The following is a 20,942-nucleotide window of genomic DNA, read 5'->3' on the forward strand; positions in this document are numbered from 1 at the left end:
CAAAACTCACTGAACAGGCAAGGAGGGCATTAAATCAGAGAGGCAAAAAAGAGACCAAAGATAAAGCTGCAAAGCTCCAAAGTGGAGATTGGAGTATCTGTCCATAGAACCCCTTTAAGCCGTACACTTCACAGAGCTGGGCTTTACGGATGAGTGGCCAGAAAAAAAGCCATTGCTTAAAGAAAAAAATAAGCAAACACGTTTGTTGTTCACCAAAAGACATGTGGGAGACTCCCCAAACATATGGAAGTCTGGTCAGATGAGACTAAAATTGAGCTTTTTGTCCATCAAGGAAAACACGATGTCTGGGGCAAACCCAACACCTTCATCACCCTGAGAACACCATCCCCACAGTGAAGCATGGTGGTGGCAGCATCATGCTGTGGGGATGTTTTTCATCAGCACGGACTGGGAAACTGGTCAGAATTGAAGGAATGAGGGATGGCGCTAAATACAGGGAAATTCTTAAGGGAAACCTGTTTCAGTCTTCCAGAGATTTGAGACTGGGACGGAGGTTCACCTTCCAGCAGGACAATGACCCAAAGCATACTGCTAAAGCAACACTCGAGTGGTTTAAGGGGAAACATTTAAATGTCTTGGAATGGCCTAGTCAAAGCCCAGACCTCAATCCAATTGAGAATCTGTGATATGACTTAAAGATTGCTGTATACCAGCAGAACCCATCCAACTTGAAGGAGCTGGAGCAGTTTTGCCTTGAAGAATGGCCAAAAATCCCAGTGGCTAGATGTGCCAAGCTTACAGAGACATACCCCAAGAAGCTTGCAGCTGTAATTGCTGCAAAAGGTGACTCTACAAAGTATTGACTTTTGGGTGGGGGGTGAATAGTTATGCACGCTGAAGTTTTCCGTTTTCCGCTTAAAAGTGGTAGGTATGTTGTGTAAATTAAATGATACAACCCCCCCCCCCCCAAAAAAAAATCAACTTTAATTCCAGTTTGTAAGGCAACAAAATAGGAAAAAAGCAAGGGTGGTGAATACTTTCGCAAGCCACTGTATGTACAAAAAGTATCTCAGTGTAACAGTTGTCGTACTGGAGAGAAGACCAAGGCGCAGCGGGAATGTGGATACTCATATTTTAATTTTAAAAAAAGAGTAAAGCATCCACCGGACAAAACAATACACACGACAGGAACAGTCTTGCAGGCACACAAAACGCAGTGCAAGAACAACTACCCACAACCCCAAAGAAAAACACACACTACTATATAGGACTCCCAATCAAAGGCAACTCAACACACCTGCCTTCAATTGGGAGTCCAATCACCAACACAACACTTAACACAAAAAACCCTGCCACATCCTGACCAAAACTAATCCAATTGCTCCCTCTGCTGGTCAGGACGTGACACTCAGGAGATTTTGTGAATTTTTGTGTTTTTGTGTGGCTTAATTAATGTGAAAACACACACATTTTTGTGCAACTCCATTCAAAGGAAAAAAAATTGGGGGTCAAACTTCGGAATAATCTTTTGAAAGTCATTAGAGCAATGCATGAAGGGCAATGATGTTCAACACTGTCTTTTTTTATTTATAAAACAAGAAAAATGTGTTAACAACCCAATATTGTTAATAAACCAGGTTGTCACCGAAATAATTATAATAAAATAGTAGCCTTATGTTGAAATTTTTTTTAAATTAATTCCAAAACTGTTTTCTTTGTTGTTTTCAATTAAAAATTTGGGATACTGGTGCACTTGTAGTCAGAAAGGCCCTTTTGTCACGCCTTGATGACAGCTTTGCACACTCTTGGCATTCTCTCAACCAGCTTCATGAGGTAGTCACCTGGAATGCATTTAAATTAACAGGCGTGCCTTGTTAAAAGTTAATTTGTGGAATTTCTTTCCTTCTTAATGCATTTGAGCCAATCAGTTGTGTTATGACAAGGTAGGGTTAGTATACAGAAGATAGCCCTATTTGGTAAAAGACCAAGTCCATATTATAGCAAGAACAGCTCAAATAAGCAAAGAAACAACAGTCCATCATTACTTTAAGACATGAAGGTCAGTCAACATGGAAAATGTCAAGAACTTCGAAAGTTTCATCAAGTGCAGTCGCAAAAACCATCAAGCACTATGATGAAGCTGGCTCTCTCGAGGACCGCCACAGGAAGGGAAGATCCAGAGTTACCTCTGCTGCAGAGGATACATTCATTAGAGTTACCAGCCTTCAGAAACCAGCAATTAACTGCACCTCAGATTTCACCCCAAATAAATGCTTCACAGATTTCAAGTAACAGACACATCTCAATATCAACTGTTCAGAGGAGATTGCGTGAATCAGGCCTTCATGGTCAAATTTCTGCAAAGAAACCACTATTAAAAGACACCAATAAGAATAAGAGACTTGCTTGGGCCAAGAAACACGAGCAATGGACATTAGACCAGTGGAAATCTGTCCAATCTGTCAAAAATGTGAGATTTTTGTTTCCAACCGCCGTGTCTTTGTGAGACGCAGAGTATGGAAGGATGAGGTGTGATGGTGTGGGGGTGCTTTGCTGGTGACCACTGTCAGTGATTTACTTAGAATTCAAGGCACACTTCCCCAGCATGGCTACCACAGCATTCTGCAGCAATACACCATCCCATCAGGTTTGCACATTGTGGGACTATCATTTGTTTTTCAACAGGACAATGACCCAAACACAGGGAGTGTAAGGGCTATTTGACCATGAAGGAGAGTGATGGAGTGCTGCATCAGATGACCTGGTCTCCGCAATCACCTGACCTCAAACTAATGGAGATTGTCAGCTTTGTGAACAAGTCCTGCGGATTTTGGTAACGGATACTGATCTAGTTCCAGCCACAGATAGATAGTTACCTTGTTACATGATGTGGAAGATGGCAGACGGAAGGGAGGGTGGTGCGGCAGGTGCCGCTTCTCCTACAGATGCTGTTATTTTATCTAAAACATCAGGTGTAAGCCAACCCCAGCTAATTAACCTGTTAGGGCTAGGGGGCAGTATTTGCATGGCTGGATAAAAAAAATGTACCCGATTTAATCTGGTTACTAATCCTACCCAGTAACTAGAATATGCATATACTTATTATATATGGATAGAAAACACTCTAAAGTTTCTAAAACTGTTTGAATGGTGTCTGTGAGTATAACAGAACTCATTTGGCAGGCAAAACCCTGAGACATTTTCTGACAGGAAGTGGATACCTGATGTGTTGTATTACATTTAAACCTATCCCATTGAAAAACACAGGGGCTGAGGAATATTTTGGCACTTCCTATTGCTTCCACTAGATGTCACCAGCCTTTACAAAGTGTTTTGAGTCTTCTGGAAGGAGATCTGACCGAACAAGAGCCATGGAACGATGATGGCCCATTAGACACCTGGCGCGCGAGTTCATGTTGGGTACCCTCGTTCCAATACGTTATAAAAGAGTATGCATTCATCCACCTTGAATATTATTCATGTTCTGGTTAAAAAAGGCCCTAATGATTTATGCTATACAACGTTTGACATGTTTGAACGAACGTAAATATATTTTTTCCCCTCGTTCATGACGAGAAGTCCGGCTGGCTTAGATCATGTGCTAACAAGACGGAGATTTTTGGACATAAATGATGAGCTTTTTTGAACAAAACTACATTCGTTATGGACCTGTGATACCTGGAAGTGACATATGATGAAGAGAATCAAAGGTAATGGATTATTTACATAGTATTTTCGATTTTAGATCTCCCCAACATGACGTCTAGTCTGTATCGCAACGCGTATTTTTCTGGGCGCAGTGCTCAGATTATTGCAAAGTGTGATTTGCCAGTAAGGTTATTTTTAAATCTGGCAAGTTGATTGCGTTCAAGAGATGTAAATCTATAATTCTTTAAATGACAATATAATATTTTACCAATGTTTTCTAATTTTAATTATTTAATTTGTGGTGTTGACTTGACTGCCGGTTATTGGAGGGAAACGATTTCCTCAACATCAATGCCATAGTAAAACGCTGTTTTTGGATATAAATATGAACTTGATAGAACTAAAAATGCATGCATTGTCTAACGTAATGTCCTAGGAGTGTCATCTGATGGAGATTGTAAAAGGTTAGTGCATCATTTTAGCTGGTTTTATGGTTTTGGTGACCCTGTCTTTGAATTGACAAAACATTACACACAACTCTTGTAAATGTACTGTCCTAACATACTCTAAATTTATGCTTTCGCCGTAAAACCTTTTTGAAATCGTAAAACGTGGTTAGATTAAGGAGATGTTTATCTTTCAAAGGGTGTAAAATAGTTGTATGTTTGAAAAATTTGAATTTTGACATTTATTTGGATTCAAATTTGCCGCTCTTGAAATGCACCTGCTGTTGATGGAGTGCACCACGGGGGGGACGCTAGCGTCCCACCTAGCCCATAGAGGTTAACTCATGCAAAGATTTAAAGCGCAATGATGTGTTTTATCTCCAGTACATCGCCACGATTGTCAGTTGTGTAGCTGCTCTACTGATTGTGTCATCCCAGCAAGGACGCACTGAGACTATCAATCTACTGCCGGAGAATAACAACACCAAACACATTGGTTCACCGTTCCACGGGAGCAAACAGTACACAGTATACCATAATGTTCTGAATAATGGCCAAGTCTACCTCGCTCCCTATTCCACTGAACCGCTTAGGAGTAACAAACACAAGTCCAACATTTATTGGAAACTGTTAAACTACCTGTCCACTACCTTCCTGCTATCCGGGGATGTGCAACTCAACCCTGGGCCTAACATCACCGAGCCAGCGATATTCACAGGAGTGGAAAGCAGTGGATGGCCTCGTCCACTGATCGTCGCCACTGCGGAAGTGGTCGTGATCTGATTCGCCCGAAGGGAGGGCGGGGGATGGCCTTGTAGGCATCCCGGAAGAGAGAAAGCAGTGGTCGAGTGTTTTCCCAGTGCTAGTACTACAGTCAATGTGTTGGCAGAACTTTGGTAGCGTTTTCCTCAAATTTGCTTTGTTAAAATCCCCAGCTACAATAAATGCGGCCTCAGGATATGTGGTTTCCAGTTTGCATAAAGTCCAGTGTAGTTCCTTGAGGGCCGTCGTGGTATCGGCTTGAGGGGGAATATACACGGCTTTGACTATAACCGAAGAGAATTCTCTTGGGAGGTAATACGGTCAGCATTTGATTGTAAGGTATTCTAGGTCGGGTGAACAAAAGGACTTGAGTTTCTGTACGTTATCACAATCACACCATGAGTGGTTAATCATGAAACATACACCACCGCCATTGTTCTTCCCGGAGAGGTCTTTATTCCTGTCTGCGTGAATTACTGAGAACCCAGCTGGTTGTATGGACAGGGACAGTATATCCGGAGAGAGCCATGATTCCATGAAACAGAGTATGTTACAGTCCCTGATGTCTCTCTGGAAGGAGATCCTTGCCCTGAGCTCGTCTACGTTATTGAACATTAGCGAGTAATATATTCTGAAGCGTAGGATGGTAAAGTCTACTCCGAATACCTCTTTTCCACTGGCAGTGAAATATTCTCAGTCTGAAGCCATTCGACTATGGGTTTCACATCCCTATAATAATGATACAAGTTATAGCACCTTAAAAAGGGTTTATTTACAATGTCTGGGGTATAACATGTTGGGCAAAGTGGTATAGGAGAGTCTGACATATAACCCCTAACTTGGGTTCAGTCTTCGCCAATGAGAACCAAGAGGGGCCTAGCTTTGTCCTTCATGACTGAGAAAGGCCTTGATTCTAGGCCGTAGGAAATCCTATATCCATCTCATTAGATCGGAACAGGATGTCACACCCTGATCTGTTTCACCTGTCTTTGTGCTTTTCTCCACTCCCCCCCAGGTGTCGATCATCTTCCCTATTATCCCCAGTGTATTTATACCTGTGTTCTCTGTTGCCAGTTCGTTTTGTTCGTCAAGTCTACCAGCGTTTTTCCCCATGCTCCTGTCTTTTCTAGTTCCTGTTTTCTAGTTTTCCCGGTTTTGACCATTCTGCCTGCCCTGACCCTGAGCCTGCCTGCAGTTCTGTACCTTGTCACACCACCCTGGATTATTGACCTCTGCCTGCCCTGACCCTGAGTCTGCCTGCCGTTTTATACCTTGTCACACCACCCTGGATTATTGACCTCTGCCTGCCCTGACCCCGAGACTGCCTGCCGTTCTGTACCTTATGGATTCTGATCTGGATTACTGACCTCTGCCTGCCCTTGACCGGTCGTTTTGCCTGCCTCCTGTTCTAGTAATAAACTTTTGTTACTTCGACACTGTCTGCATCTGGGTCTTCTCCTGAAACGTGATACAGGACGGATCAACAGTGATTCATATCACTGGTTTGCAACCTAAAAAAAGGTTAGTTGTGTTTTGTTGCATAACACACTTACATATGATGTGGATCATTGTCAGGTTATTAGATGTATAAGTTTCAGTAACGACAGAACACCATGGTTATAATAACACTTTAAACAGGTAGTTTGTAAATGTGTAGAATGTGTTTGTTTTGAGTCCACACTGGTAAGTTAACTTATGTAAATTACACAGTCACAGAGGATTTTCTTCTGAATAACTGATCAGGGCATAACACTTTTTCATTCAGCTTCAGGCAACTTTGATGTACTGTAAGGCTTGATCACAACTGTAGTGACTGCTTCTATCTGTCACACCCATTGTTGCTTATCCATTGTTCACTAGTTATATCAATGTAATTACACCCAACACAACGTTGAAGAACAGAATGCTTCACACCACTAGATCACCAAACTAGACGTGAGCCGGACGTGAGCCCATCGCTGCCACCAATGTAGAGGAAGAAAGTGAAACCTAACCAGGGCACATATGTGGCAACGTGAATTCTAATAGCCGTTGCCATGAAAGCCTAGTAGGCCTCTGGGCAGAGGAACTAGGCCTACAATGCTGGCATATGCCTTGTTAGAATAACCTATATAACATGTAATATGATTATGACACGACCGTATATAACATGTTTGACACAACCGTAATAATCATCATGGAACGGCCTTGGAAGTGCCATAAGTGGAAGCCAACCTAATTCATAATTTTACATTAACCTGTTACATCCATTGATATGGCTTAATTGATCATAGTCCAGACTCCTTATAGATGCAAATACCATGTAGTTGCACCAGGGAAACCAAACAGATATTTTTTTGCAGGCCTTCTGTTTCCCCACATTTATTGATTCATTAATTTCGCATCATGAAAATGTAGCCCTATTCCCCAATCAAATACCTTCATCGATACCGCAAAAAAAACGGACAAAAGCAGCATTTTACTCCAATCTGTCAACCCTCATAAAATCCGACATAGCACCAGTATCCCAAAGTATGAAGCGAAAAAAAAGCATAGAAAACAGCATTAGCATTAATAAAAATAAAAAGCGTAAGGCTACTATTATATTATAAGTATTTCGGTGACAACCTGGTTGATTAACAATATTGTGTTCTTTTTTTATATAAATAAATGTGGGACACAAAAAAAGGCAGTGTAGAACACCATTACCCAAAATGCATTGCTCCAATAACTTTCAAAACATTGTTACAAAGTTTGCCCCCAAAAAATGTATTTTCTTGTGAATGAAGTCGTACAAAAATTGTTGTCTTTTCATACGAATTAAGTCACACAAAAATGTGTGTATTTTCACAAGAATTAAGCCACACAAAAACGCTAATACTTGTACATATTTGCGCAAATTGAGTATGAGATTGTGTTGCACCCATTACTGTCCCCATGTGTAATATCTGAGTGAAATAGGGAACCTGTCAATACGTGTGTCTTTTGACTGCTGGGGAATTTACAGTATGACTACAGTATACATCCGCAACCATGAAAACTAGCATACACTACAGCTCTCTAGGACCCGATTCTCAAGTTCACCATTATTTGTATGTCTAAAGTAGATAAGATTGACTTTCTCTCCAGTACAGAATATAATGGGTTGTTCAGGATCGATGAGGGAGAGAAGAAATATTCAGACAAACTCTGAAAGAGCTGGAACTACAGTACCGCTTTCTTTCTTTCTCTACTGTTTGGCTGTTTCTCCTTCTTACTCATTCTATTTCCCTGTATCTCTTCTTTTCTCTGTTGATTCTTTCTTCTGGCCTCTCCCTCTCTGTCCTCCTCACTCACACATCCTCTCTCGCTTCCTCTCTCTCTCCCTCTCTCTATTTCTTTCTGTCACTCTCCTTTCCTCACTCCCTCCATCTTACTCCCTTTCTCCCTGAGTTGCAGAGGGCTGGCGGGCCTGTTTTATTTAATAACTCACTCAGGCCTCTGATCCACGGTTAATGATGGAGCCAGAAGCCCCCACAGTACAAAACACACTCTGGCGGCCCCCATGCATCACCCCGCTCAGTTCTAATTGAGCACCACGAGCGCCAGTCGCACTGCAGACAGTGGGAGGGCTATAGGAGGCGAGGCGCCTGGCAGCCACAAAGTTGAAATGGTGGACAGGAACCCATAAAAGTCACAGAGGGGCCTGAGCCGTGCCAGAGGACATCAGAGTTACCAGACAGGGAGGAAGAAAATAAGAGAGAGAGGGAGGGAAAGAGAAAGTAGAGCGAGAGAGCGAGAGAGAGAAGAAAAAAAAGACAGAGGGGGAGAAAGGAAGGGAAGCAGGGAAGGAGAGAGAAAGAGAGAAAGTGAGGAAGAGAGACAAAGGGAGAGAGGCTAGCAGAGATGGCAGGCTGTGGAGCGTCTGATGTCATTTTGCCCGTCTGATCCGCGGGCTCCACTCGTCCTTGTGTTCCCGCTGATCACACAGAGCTGGATCCAGCTTCACATCACTCTGTATAACACTGCACTGTGATCAGAAGATGAATGGGGAAGCACTTGGAGAGTCCATGAATACAGCACGCTGACAAATGGTGTGAGAGATGTGTTATGAATATAATTAACCAAGTTCAGTTGGTTGGAGAAGATTCTGGCAACAGCAAATCAAAATTGCGGGTTCAATTCCCGCATGGGCCACGTGTACTTACTGTGAATGGACTGTAAGTCGATCTAGATACGAACTTCTGGTAATGACTGTATTCAAATTATGCCGAGCCAATTTGATGGCCTGAGGAACAGTTTGTGTCATTACTGTCATGGAAAGTAAACTGTAACCAAGTTGAAGGAATTTACATTTTTCTGAGCGCGGAGTTAACAATGTGTAGAGAGAGGCAAAGTACAAAAGGTTTGACCTAACGCAAGGTCGGTCAGAGTAGCCTATGCTTGTGTCATTTGACCTGCAGGTTCTGAGGTCAGAGGATGAGGTTAGAGTTCACTGACCATTGCGGTCAATGGCGAAGGGCGTGTCGGAGGTGACGATGTCGTAGTTGCAGATCTGGCTGTACTGCGGGGAACAGTCCTGGTCCCAGGCCTCCACCTGCAGGATGCTGTCGTAGATCTTCCCCTCCGTTACCGCGGCGTGGTATATGGCTTCCCGGAACACAGGAGAGAACTCATTCACATCATCCACCTGGATGTGAACCACCGCCCTGGCGAGAGGGAGGGGGGGAGAGAGAGTGTGTGTGTGTGAGAGAGAGAGAGAGAGAGAGAGAGAGAGACTTTTGATGCTCTTCCAACAATAGGTAATAATGATAACAAAATACTCAACGTCCTCAAACCCCCCATCCCCCCCCCCCCCCCAAACCGCATAAAAACAGAGACAACAAACGACAAACATAAACAACAACACACAAACTCATTACCAGTTAAGGGAACACGAGAAAGAGAAACACCAGAGCAAGGGGGCATACAATACGTAAAAGTAAAATCCTTCACTGTTTTTCACTGATAGTTGTACTGTAAAAAATTAAGGTAGTGATGCAATGTTTTCGCACCGAAGCCATTGAGAGATATCCTCACCAAATCTAGGTTGGTTCGGGGCCTCTTCCTTTGTACTTTGTTAAATCAACCAAAGGGCTGAACATAAGTAATATTTTAAATATCTCAGTATTATTATTTTTTTAAATCCAGTTTCTCAAACTCTACCTATAATTCTGCTGACAATGACCTTGCGACAAGAAGTGGTGCTGTAACATGCCTTCCTAATTAAAGACATTAACTTAATGACACCTACTTAAAATGTCCTGCAGTGATGCTGCTTAGCTGAGGCACACACATGCATGCGCACACGCACACACAGACACACACACAGCTTTCATACTCTCCACATATGCTGCTGCTACTCTGTTTATTATCTATCCTGATTGCCTAGTCACTTTTACCCTTACCTACATGTACATATGACCTCAACTACCTCGTACCCCTGCACATTGGCTTGTTACCGGTACTCCTTGTATATAGCCTCGTTATTGTTATTTATTATGGTACTATTTCCTATTCGCTAATTTTCTTACTTTTTAACTCTGCATTGTTGGGAAATGGCTCGTAAGTAAGCATTTAATGGTAAAGTCTACACCTGTTGTATTCGGCGCACGTGACAAATACAATTTGATTTTGATGAAAATAAAACAGATGCACACACACTGGTTTTGACAGGTGCCCTATTTCACTCAGAGACATTAATCAAAGATGACCAAGCTGTGAAATCACTCCCACTCTCTCATGCCCACTCTCTCTCTCTCTCTGTGCGACAATATCAGCCTTAGTCAATGCACTAGAGCACAGCCTTCAGTAGCACTTCATCAGAGCAGGGCTATAAGGCTTTATGTGAGACTGTCTGACTCATAAGGAGCCTTCGGGCCCTCATTAATGAGAATCATACCCAGAGCTAAACATCGAGCAAGTCTCAGCTCAGTTACTAAGACTACAGAAGGCTGCTATTGCACGGTGGATGTGCTCAGTCACTGTCTGTGATTATAGTATTGAGGACAAGTAAAGACTCACATAGTGCTGGACGCTTGGGATGTAGAGTTGCACCCCCCCCCCCCCCCCCCCCTTTGCCCTCAGAACAGACTCAATTTGTCGGGGCATGGACTCTACAAGGTGTCGGAAAGCGTTCCACCGGGACTCTGGCCCATGTTGACGCCAATGCTTCCCACAGTTGTGTCAAGTTGGCTGGATGTCCTTCGGGTGGTGGACCATTCTTGATACACACGGGATACTGTTGAGTGTGAAAAACCCAGCTGCGTTGCAGTTCTTGACACAAACCAGCTTGCTTGTATACCACAACATTTTTACAAAAATCAATCTCACACAAAAAAAGATACAGCCACACACAAACACAAACACACGTTTGTTTTACTATCCTTGTGGGGACCAAACAATTGATTCCCATTCAAAATCCTATTTTCCCTAACTCCTAAACCTAATCCTAACCCTTAACCTAACCCTTAACCCTAATTCTACACACGCCACACACACACACACACACACACACACACACACACACACACACACACACACACACACACACACACACACACACACACACACACACACACACACACACACACACACACACACACACACACACACACACACACCAAGCCCCCTCCCTGACACACACTCCTTCCTTACTTGTGTGACTTCTTCCAGCTGACCCCGTTGGCCCCGGCCCCACAGTCGTAGGCCTGGATGAGGAAGGTGTACTCCTTTTGGGTCTCACAGTCCACCAGGCCCTTGGCCCTCAGGACCCCCTCCCCTGATGTCTTGTTTAGGACCACCGCCTCGAACGGAGCCTCCTGCCCATGGATCATAAACGCACAGATCTCCCCTGCAAGGAAAATGAGGAGGAGGAGGAGGAGGAGAAGGTGGGGAGGAAATGAGGGGGAGAGAGATAATTAATAGAGAGATAATGGACATGGTGTGTCACCTCGTTTTTCAGAGCTGGAAATGTGTCCCGGCATGCCGCCACTCTGAACACTGTTATCGAGGACATGTATGTGTTTTTAGAGATGGTGGCAAAACACAGTTGAGCTGCTAAGAGACTGAAAGAGTGTTCTGCGGTTGTAATCGACCTCGGTGGCATCATGTTGTGCCAGGCCAGACAGGGAGGAAGAAATGCAATTTGTGTTTGCTTGATTTTGCAATATTCCTCGCTCCAGGCTACCTTTCAGAAAAATTACGTTTTTAAGTCTAATGGTTCAATCGGAGAGAGATGCTGGTTTGCCATCTCGGTTTTTAATAGCACAAGTGGTATGACAATCAAATTAAATTGAAGTACGTTTAATTGTCTGCTGGATATGATGATACAATAATTTGCTTTAAAAAAATCCTCTTTCTCTTTACCTTGTTGAATGAGTCAGATTGAAATTGTAATGCTCAGTCCTGCCGAATGTAAGCACGACCTTCCTAATGACACAGAGTGTAGTGTCTTTGCCCTGTAAGGGTCTCTGGTTCAAGCCCTGCTAGTGACTATCTCCCACCTTCACTGGTGTCAGAAGTGGGATGGATAACCGGTTTCCTGCCATTGGAGGGACAGCAAGAATTGTGTGAGTCTTTTTATAGAGTAACACTGGGGAACACTTTCTTGGTGAATGGGGTAGGGTAGTAAACCACATCCAATGGAATTACACTTGGGGATCTTGTAAGACATCCAAACATCTTGATGTAGTAGGTTCACAAATCTCCCTCCAATCCTCCCTCCAATATCCTCAACTTGTTTATAAGTAATGCAATAGCGGGCAACACAGAGTCACAGTTCTGAACACAATGATCTTTGTCAGCATCTCTCGCTGACATAAATTAAATACGGGCTTGACACCAGACTTGTGGTGTGTAGTCAAGAAGAAAATAACTACAGATATCCCGCTGACTACACCAACTCAATAATATACATCCTTTTTTCACTTTTGCTTTTTTATTTACGTTTCCGATTCTGGAACCATCTCTGTATTTCTGTTCTTTTCAGGGATTTGGGGAAATAGCCTTAGGGAATACACTCGCACCCCCGACCCTGTGACAGCCGATATTACTTAAACCTTAGCCGGACGTCAGGAACAAAAAGCGCCAAGGCTATCCCTTGTGTGCACAAGCGCCACTGCCAAACTCTGATCAACCAAACTTTCTCTCTGTCTCTCCGCCTCAACTCCCCTGCATTTTTCATCCCTCGCTCTTTGTCTCCGTTTTTTTTTTTTTTTTTTTAGAACCCATTCCACCTGCTCAAATCATCACAACTCCATTCGTAGTGGTGAAATAACAATTTACCCTTCGCGGTCCATCCGTCCTTGCTGCTGCCTGGGCTTGTAGTTTACATTTCCCCTCTATATTAGGCCCCACAATGCCTTATCGAAATTAAACGACCAGCACAATGGGCGCGGAGCGGCAAGGTGTGCCGAGGGAGAAAATAATAATCCAAACACAGCGGGTGGCGTGCGAGGGCAATGATAAGCACAGCATGGCTCTGAGCATCCAGCGCCTTCCAAATATTATGTTAGATGGCGAGGGAGGAAAGGGAGGTGAAGCCAATATGAAATATGAAAATAACAAACACAATCATACACTACATATAAAATACACAAACATACAGAATACTGGGAATAAAATGCAAACATTTCCATTTAGTAGTTTGGGTCTGACGCAATGCCATTTTACGCTCCATCTGCTTGACCGCAAATGCATTTTTCTGGAATACGTTTAGAGAGAGGCTGGAGGAGTCAGGAAACTATCAACGAGTGCAGTGAAGGAGACATGCAATGTACAGGTAACTGGAAAAAAATAAAGGAAACACCAACGTAAAGTGTATTAACACTAGAACCGCCTGGTCTTTCAGCCTATAAATACCAGCTAGAGAACGTTTCCGGGTGTCCCCTTTAGTATATGTATCAGATATCAACCTGCAAGGTGCAGCAAACATAAGCACCAACGCTTGATAAATAGTGCATAAACTATTATAAAGGATTATATATTATATTATAAAGGAAATATATCAATAAATTAAGAAAGTTATTTGTTTAGATAGAGTCAAGGATATGTTTTGTATAATTCTACATAGTCCTAGCAAAACGTAGGACTATAGCCTATTTTCGTTTCCCTTACAATAAAAACATTATAGTGTAATCCAATTGATCAATTTTAATTGTAGATTAGATTAGTAATAGAGTTCTAGTAATTCATAAAGTCCAGTTACAGCTTCTGTTGAAAAAGTAGAAACCAAAAATATAATAATAATATAACCAGCCAGGTCACAGGTGAAATTATTTTCTGTATTCCTAAACAAAAGCATCAGTGCATGAAAAGTTGTAAAGGATGAATTGCATAAATAAATAACATGTTTTTATTTTGAGTTTATTATCTTACTAGTTTTTTCTTAGTAGCCAGAGCAATGCTGCTGCCCAAGTGGTCATGTGCTGAATGCATGGACAGTGCAGAAATTTGGAAATAGAGCTACACCTCTTGAATTTTGAGAGTTATTTGACAAAGGTAAGTGTCATAGAAACTGCAGAATATGCTCATTCTGATACTACAGAGAAATCGAAATGTTTTACCTGCGTGTGACTCTGAAGGAGGATTTGATAAAGTGATGATCCTTTCCTTGGACCTGTCATTTACAAGGTGTACCCATCGCTTCATGTTCAATATACAACTAATAGGCCTAATATTGTCACTCATCAGATTTATTGTCAATTTAATATTTTCTATAGGTTAAGTCTTATTGTGTGTGAAATTAGTTTAGGTATAGTTTAGGTGTAGTTTAGATGGGCCGCCTGTGCAGGCTGTCTGGCATCGTTTGTTTCCTGCTCATCAAGTTGGATAGAGTCAAGAATATGTTTTGCGTTATTCTAAAGGCCTACTGCAACAAATAACATGCTGTCGTTTCCCTTACAATACATTTGATTAGTAATAGAGTTATAGTAAATAAAAGAGTCCTGTAAAAGCTTCTGTTTACAAAGTAAAACGTAAAAGAGAATGGTATCGACCCCCAAGACGCATCAAATGATTTGCTGCTGATAAAAAGGCATAACACAAATTCATAATTTCACTATTGTCTTTCTAAATTAAATGAACCTCTTCATCTTCCTTGTCATTCAGTTAGGCCTAATTTAAATTCAATTGTAAAGTAAGGCGCACAATTATCTCCCATTCATCCATTTGTCACTCATTCAGTGAGGAGAGAGAGACGTATTAGTGCCTGGCTGGGTACCAACGTCCTACAGCACATTGTTTGGCAGGTTAAGTTAGGAATAAGTGTGAAAACAACAGGTAAAAAGGCTCTAAATACTTTTCTGTTTGTGATTTAAAAATTCTGACAAATGAACAGTATAAAATACAAACATTCAGGAAAGGTCAGGGAAGGAGCATGACATGGCTTTTTTTTTTCCAAAATCAAACGTCAGTGGCCATTGGCCTATGGTGGTTCCACTGTTAATAGGGCATTGGGCCACCATGAGCCACCAGAACAGCTTCCATGCACCTTGGCATAGATTCTACAAGTGTCTGGAACTCTATCAGAGGGATGCGACACCATTCTTCCATGAGAAATTCCATAATTTGGTGTTTTGTTGATGGTGGTGGAAAACGCTGTCTCGGGCGCCACTCCAGAATCTCCCAGAAGTGCTCCGTTGGGTTGGAATCTGGTGACTGAGATGCAGGTTGGCATTTACTGTCGTGAGTCTTGCCCTGGAGGCAGCTCCGCAGAGTGGTCACTAGCTGGCACAGCCACAAAGTTATCAAAAAGGATTTTAAAACTAACCCTAACCACACTGCTAACGCTAATGCGTAACCCTAACCACACTGCTAACGCTAATGCCTACCCCTAACCTTAAATTAACACCAAAAAGCACATTTTTGTTTTCATTAATTCATACGATATAACCAATTTTGACTTTGCTGCTGGCCTATCTAGTGGAAACTGCTCAGTTCTGCCTCCAGGGAAAGACTCATGAAAATAAATGTCCGCCTGTGACTGAGACAGATGGACACACCCTTTATATCCCCTATGCTCCTTTGAGACCCCTCTTTCATAGTCACTGAGATCTCTTCTTGTAACCATGGTAGCCAAAATAATGGGTTACCGAGCAACTGGGCATTTTTATACATGACCCTTAGCATGATGAGATGTTAATTGCTTAATTAACTCAGGAACCACACCTGTGTGGAAGCACCTGCTTTCAATATTCTTTGTATCCCTCATTAACTCAAGTCTTTCCTTATTTTAGCAGTTACCTGTATGTGTAAATGATTATGACAGACTGACGAAGAGATTTCAGGGAAGAAGATTCCTATCGTGTCAGCAGAAGTGCACTTTGCATCTCTCTTGAACTCCACTTAGATTGCCACTCAAAAGCACTGCCAAGAGATGTGCTCTAGTAGTCTACTATTGACTCTGAATCGTACCGTTTTGGGCCTGAACTCTTTGGTATATATCTTATGGGAAGTGGCTGTTTTCACGGTAAATGTGAAAATATAAAGATTTGTCAGGGGATTTGATAGAGTGCCAAGGTGTTTGAGAAGTGCTGTAGTTTGGGAGTGGGACATGTGGGAGTCAGCAGAAATGATTCAGAGAAAAGTCAATCAAATTGAGCCTGTTTAATATTGAACATTCTGAGTTAGAAAAGAGCATTGCTTTTAGAATGCCAGGTAGCATCCAAGCTCACCTCTAATTGAGCGTCTGAAATATTAAAACCAAGTCGTACTCCACAGAAATGTGTTTAGCAAAGATCAGGTTATGGTGCATTGGATGTTCTTTCAAAAAAAATCTCTCCCCTGTGTCACTATCTACGGAAGACGAGAACTCAACATTTGCAGCAGGCTGTGCAAAGTTTGCATCTGTCATTCTGATATTGGACATTGACACACAAAACTCTGAAGCTGTCTTTATTTACGTTTTTAATTAAAGTCTTGTTCCTCCTCTTTGGACTTTATTGGAAGTTTTCTGTTTAATACTTCAAAGTAATTGGTTCAGTCTTGGTGAAATAATTGGTGCAAATACTGAGCTGGCCCATCTGGTCCGGCCTAGGGTGTCTATCTAGGACAGTGACCTCGCAAAATCATCCCTATGTCCAATTCCCTTCTACTGAGAAACAGACTACTTCATCCACCATGTTAATTCTCCTACTTTTAATCAAATATCATATTAGATTCGCTCTCGTGGTGTGTGTTTTGTCTCATCGCGAAGATGGCTTAGTGTGTGTAGTGTAGTGTGTGTGTGGAGTGTGTGGGTGTGGAGTGTGTGGGTGTGGCTGGGAGGCTGATTAAAATGCGGGTCTCTCTTGGCGGCCCCATAGGCTTAAAGTCTTGATTTCGCTCATTCTCTCGCCTCTCAGCTAGTCATCTAACACTCTCAGACGAACCCACGTCCCCTTCTTTAATTACTTGCTGGATTACGCCTCTAGTCGCTAATGACCTGCTGCTAGCGCTCACACACTCCCAAACCTGGGATCTAACACGGAGGCAGGAGGAAGAGGAAGATGATGAGGTTCAGGAGTTTGCGCCTCGCCACATTTTCTCTGAGCTCTTCTAATTTAGTTGATTCTCTTGATTTGTTATGTATTTTTTCCACTCTGTGTCTGGATAATGAGTGGCCTAATGAAGTACGGACTGCTGCTAGTGAACAGGTCAAACTTATATATATATATATGTACATTACATTGCTATGTGAGGTAAGACACCCGACTTCGGAAGAAAATGGTTTAGAAGATAGGCTACCCCCCAACAGCCTATTAAAGGGATAGCACATGCACACACACACACACACACACACACACACACACACACACACACACACACACACACAATGACTCAAACAGTCTATGACCTTATAAAATGTCTCATCTAACAAAAACATTTCTACAGCGGCACCTCGTCCTTTCCTTTCTCACAATAACAACCCACCATTTCTGCAGAACCCCTTCAGCCATTCATACTACCATGAGGTATTGGCTTCACCAGAAGACCATGGGCAGTGTCTGTTGCCAGTCACGGTGGACAATTTATTAGAATCCCATTAGGCTCTTTCATTAAGATAGGGGGGACCTCCTAATTGCATTTGGGAGATAGCAAAGGCAACCGTGTGACCCGTGCCACGTATACACAGCTCAGTAATACACACGCACACCCTAACACACACACACAAACACACACTGAGACACACATGTCAATGGATGTTGGATGTTGGATGTTAATTGAATCGCATCAAATCGAAAGCCTTGGGATGATAGCAACTGTAGGACAAGTATGATTTTAATGGTGGAATCAGGTACAGTCGTATAATACTTCAACACAAAGAACTGACATGTTTGTTTACCAAACAATTCAGTTGTGAAGACTGTGGAAAATAATGGTAACAAAAAAAAAAGAGGTAATTTATGTGTGTTTATTGTTTATTAGAATCTGTTTTAGCCTATTGGATCACTTGAAAGACAAAGACATCGAGCAAAACAAAATTATTGGAAATTACAAACTGTTTTGATGATTAAGATTTGTCCGAGTTTCGCCGGGGCCTGAGCCAGTTTCCATCTCTGTGAGAATGAGGTAGTGGGCGTGAATCAGGTGCATCAGGAGTGCATCAGGAGTTGGTGCAGAGAGAGAGAGAGAAAGAGAGAGCGGGTGAACGAGGAGAGAAAGAGAAAGAGAGAACGAAAGAGAGAGAGAGAAAGAAAGAAAGCGAGAGGGAGAGGGACAGAGAGAGAGAGAGAGAGAGAGAGAGAGAGAGATAGATATAGAGGGGGTAGAGAGAGAGAGATAGAGAGCCTGAACCCTGGGTACCTGGCTCATTGATTTACAGCATGAAGAGGGAAAAATCAGGGAGGGTGAGAGAGACAGGGAAAGAAAGATGGAGGGGATAAGAGAGAAATTAATTAATATATACATACATATACATATATATATATATATATATATGTATATATATGTGTATGTATATAGTACCTACCAGTCAAAAGTTTGGACACACCTACTTATTCAAGGGTTTTTCTTTATTTTTACTATTTTATAGACGTAGAATAATAGTGAAGACATCAAAACAATGAAATAACACATATGGAATCATGTAGTAACCAAAAAAGTTTTAAACAAATCAAAACATATTTTATATTTGAAAATATTAAAAGTAGCCACCTGTCACGTCCTGACCATAGAGAGCTCTTATTTTCTATGGTAGAGTAGGTCAGGGCGTGACTGGGGGTTTTTCTAGTTATTATTATCTATGTGGGGTTCTAGTTGAGTTTTTCTATGTTTTGGTCATTTGTATGATTCTCAATTAGAGGCAGCTGGTTATTGTTGTCTCTAATTGGGGATCAAAATTAAGTAGCATTTTTTTCCACCTGTGGGTTATGGGATATTGTTTATGTGTAGTTTCATTGTCATCACGTTTCGTTTATTCTTTATTGTTTATGTATGTTGCTTAGTTTCACTCTATATTAAAGATGTGGAATGCTACTCATGCTGTGCCTTGGTCCGATCATTATTACAACGAACGTGACAGAATATCCCATCAAACCAGGACCAAGCAGCGTGTGCACCAGGTGAAGGATTTATGGACATCGGAAGGAAATAATGGAGGACAGCAACGACGATAGGGTTCGCGCCTACAGAACGCCCAAAGACAACCCCTCCTCAGACGGCCCACGGCCCGGAACCTCCAGAGACGGTCCACGACCCGGCACCTCCTGAGACGGTCCACGGCCCTACTCCTCCTGAGACGGTCCACGGCCCGGCACCTCCTGAGACGGTCCACGGCCCTACACCTCCTGAGACGGCCCACGGTCCGGAACCTCCTGAGACGGCCCACGGGCCGGAACCTCCTGAGACGGCCCACGATCCGGAACCTCCTGAGACGGCCCACGGTCCGGAACCTCCAGCTCCAAGGCCAGAGTCTTCTTCTGCGTTGGTGCCTAGTCCAGGCACAGCGTCCAGTCCTGCTTCATGGCCGGAGCCACCACTACGCCGATGCCCAGTCTAAGCACGGCGTCCAGTCCAGCTCCAAGGCCAGAGTCTTCTGCGTTGGTGCCCAGTCCAGGCACAGTGTTCAGCCTGGGTCCATGGCTGGATCCGCAGGATGAGCGGGTTCTTTGGCCCGCACCAGAGCCTCCCCCGATGCTGGTGGATCTGCGGGATGAGCGGGTTCTTCGTCCTGCACCAGATCCGCCACCGACACTAGACACCCCCCCTAACCCTCCCTTTTATTTCAGGTTTTGCGGTCAGAGTCCGCACCTTTGGGGGGGGGGAATACTGTCACGTCCTGACCATAGGGAGCTCTTACTTTCTATGGTAGAGTAGGTCAGGGCGTGACTGGGGTTTTTTCTAGTTATTATTTTCTATGTGGGGTTCTAGTTTAGTTTTTCTATGTTTTGGTGATTTGTATGATTCCCAGTTAGAGGCAGCTGGTTATCGTTGTCTATAATTGGGGATCATACTTAAGTTGCATTTTTTCCACCTGTGGGTTATGGGATATTGTTTATGTGTAGTTTCATTGTCGTCACTTTTCGTTTATTCTTTAAAGATGTGGAACGCTGCTCATGCTGCGCCTTGGTCCGATCATTATTACAACGAACGTGACACCACCCTTTGCCTTGATGACAGCTTTGCACACTTTTGGCATTTTCTCAACCAGCCCTCATGTTTAAGATATTAGATTTTTTTGCTTTGAGAAAAAAAGAAGTTAAACTGTAAAAAGACAGGTGATTAGATAAGTGATCTGTAGTGATTTTATATATTCTATAAATACTGATTGTTGCCTTGAGTGCAATTGAGTCATTGTAACACAAGCTGGTTAAGAGAATGCCAAGGGTGTGCAAAGCTGTCATCAAGTCAAAGGGTGGCTACTTTGAAGAATCTAAAATCTAAAATAGGTTACTACATGCATTTCAAATAACAGGTCTGCCTTGTTAAAAGTTCATTTGTGGAATTTCTTAATCCGTTTGAGCCAATCAGTTGTGTTGTGACAAGGTAGGGGTTGTATTCAGAAAATAGCCCTATTTGGTGAAATACCAAGTCCATATTATGGCAAGAACAGCTGAAATAAGCAAAGAGAAATGACAGTCCATCATTACTTTAAGACATGAAGATCAGTCAATATGGAACATTTCAAGAACTTTTAATGTTTCATCA

At 42.6% G+C, this 20,942-nt stretch overlaps 1 protein-coding gene across 2 annotated transcripts in view; it reads right to left on the reverse strand.

The window, feature by feature from the left end:
* LOC106568935 (calsyntenin-2) overlaps window positions 1-20,942 on the reverse strand; it is a 314,056-nt gene that overhangs the window by 77,032 nt on the left and 216,082 nt on the right. For both annotated transcript variants that reach the window (XM_014139780.3, XM_014139781.3), the window contains exons 3-4: window positions 11,472-11,667; window positions 9,276-9,484 (exon numbers count right to left, since the gene is read on the reverse strand). In XM_014139780.3, the coding sequence (XP_013995255.2) occupies window positions 9,276-9,484; window positions 11,472-11,667 (405 nt within the window). The remainder of the gene's footprint in view (window positions 1-9,275; window positions 9,485-11,471; window positions 11,668-20,942) is intronic.

The sequence above is a fragment of the Salmo salar genome, chromosome 14 (assembly GCF_965601325.2).
Source record: "Salmo salar chromosome 14, fSalSal1, whole genome shotgun sequence".
Classification (NCBI taxonomy): Eukaryota; Metazoa; Chordata; class Actinopteri; order Salmoniformes; family Salmonidae; genus Salmo; species Salmo salar.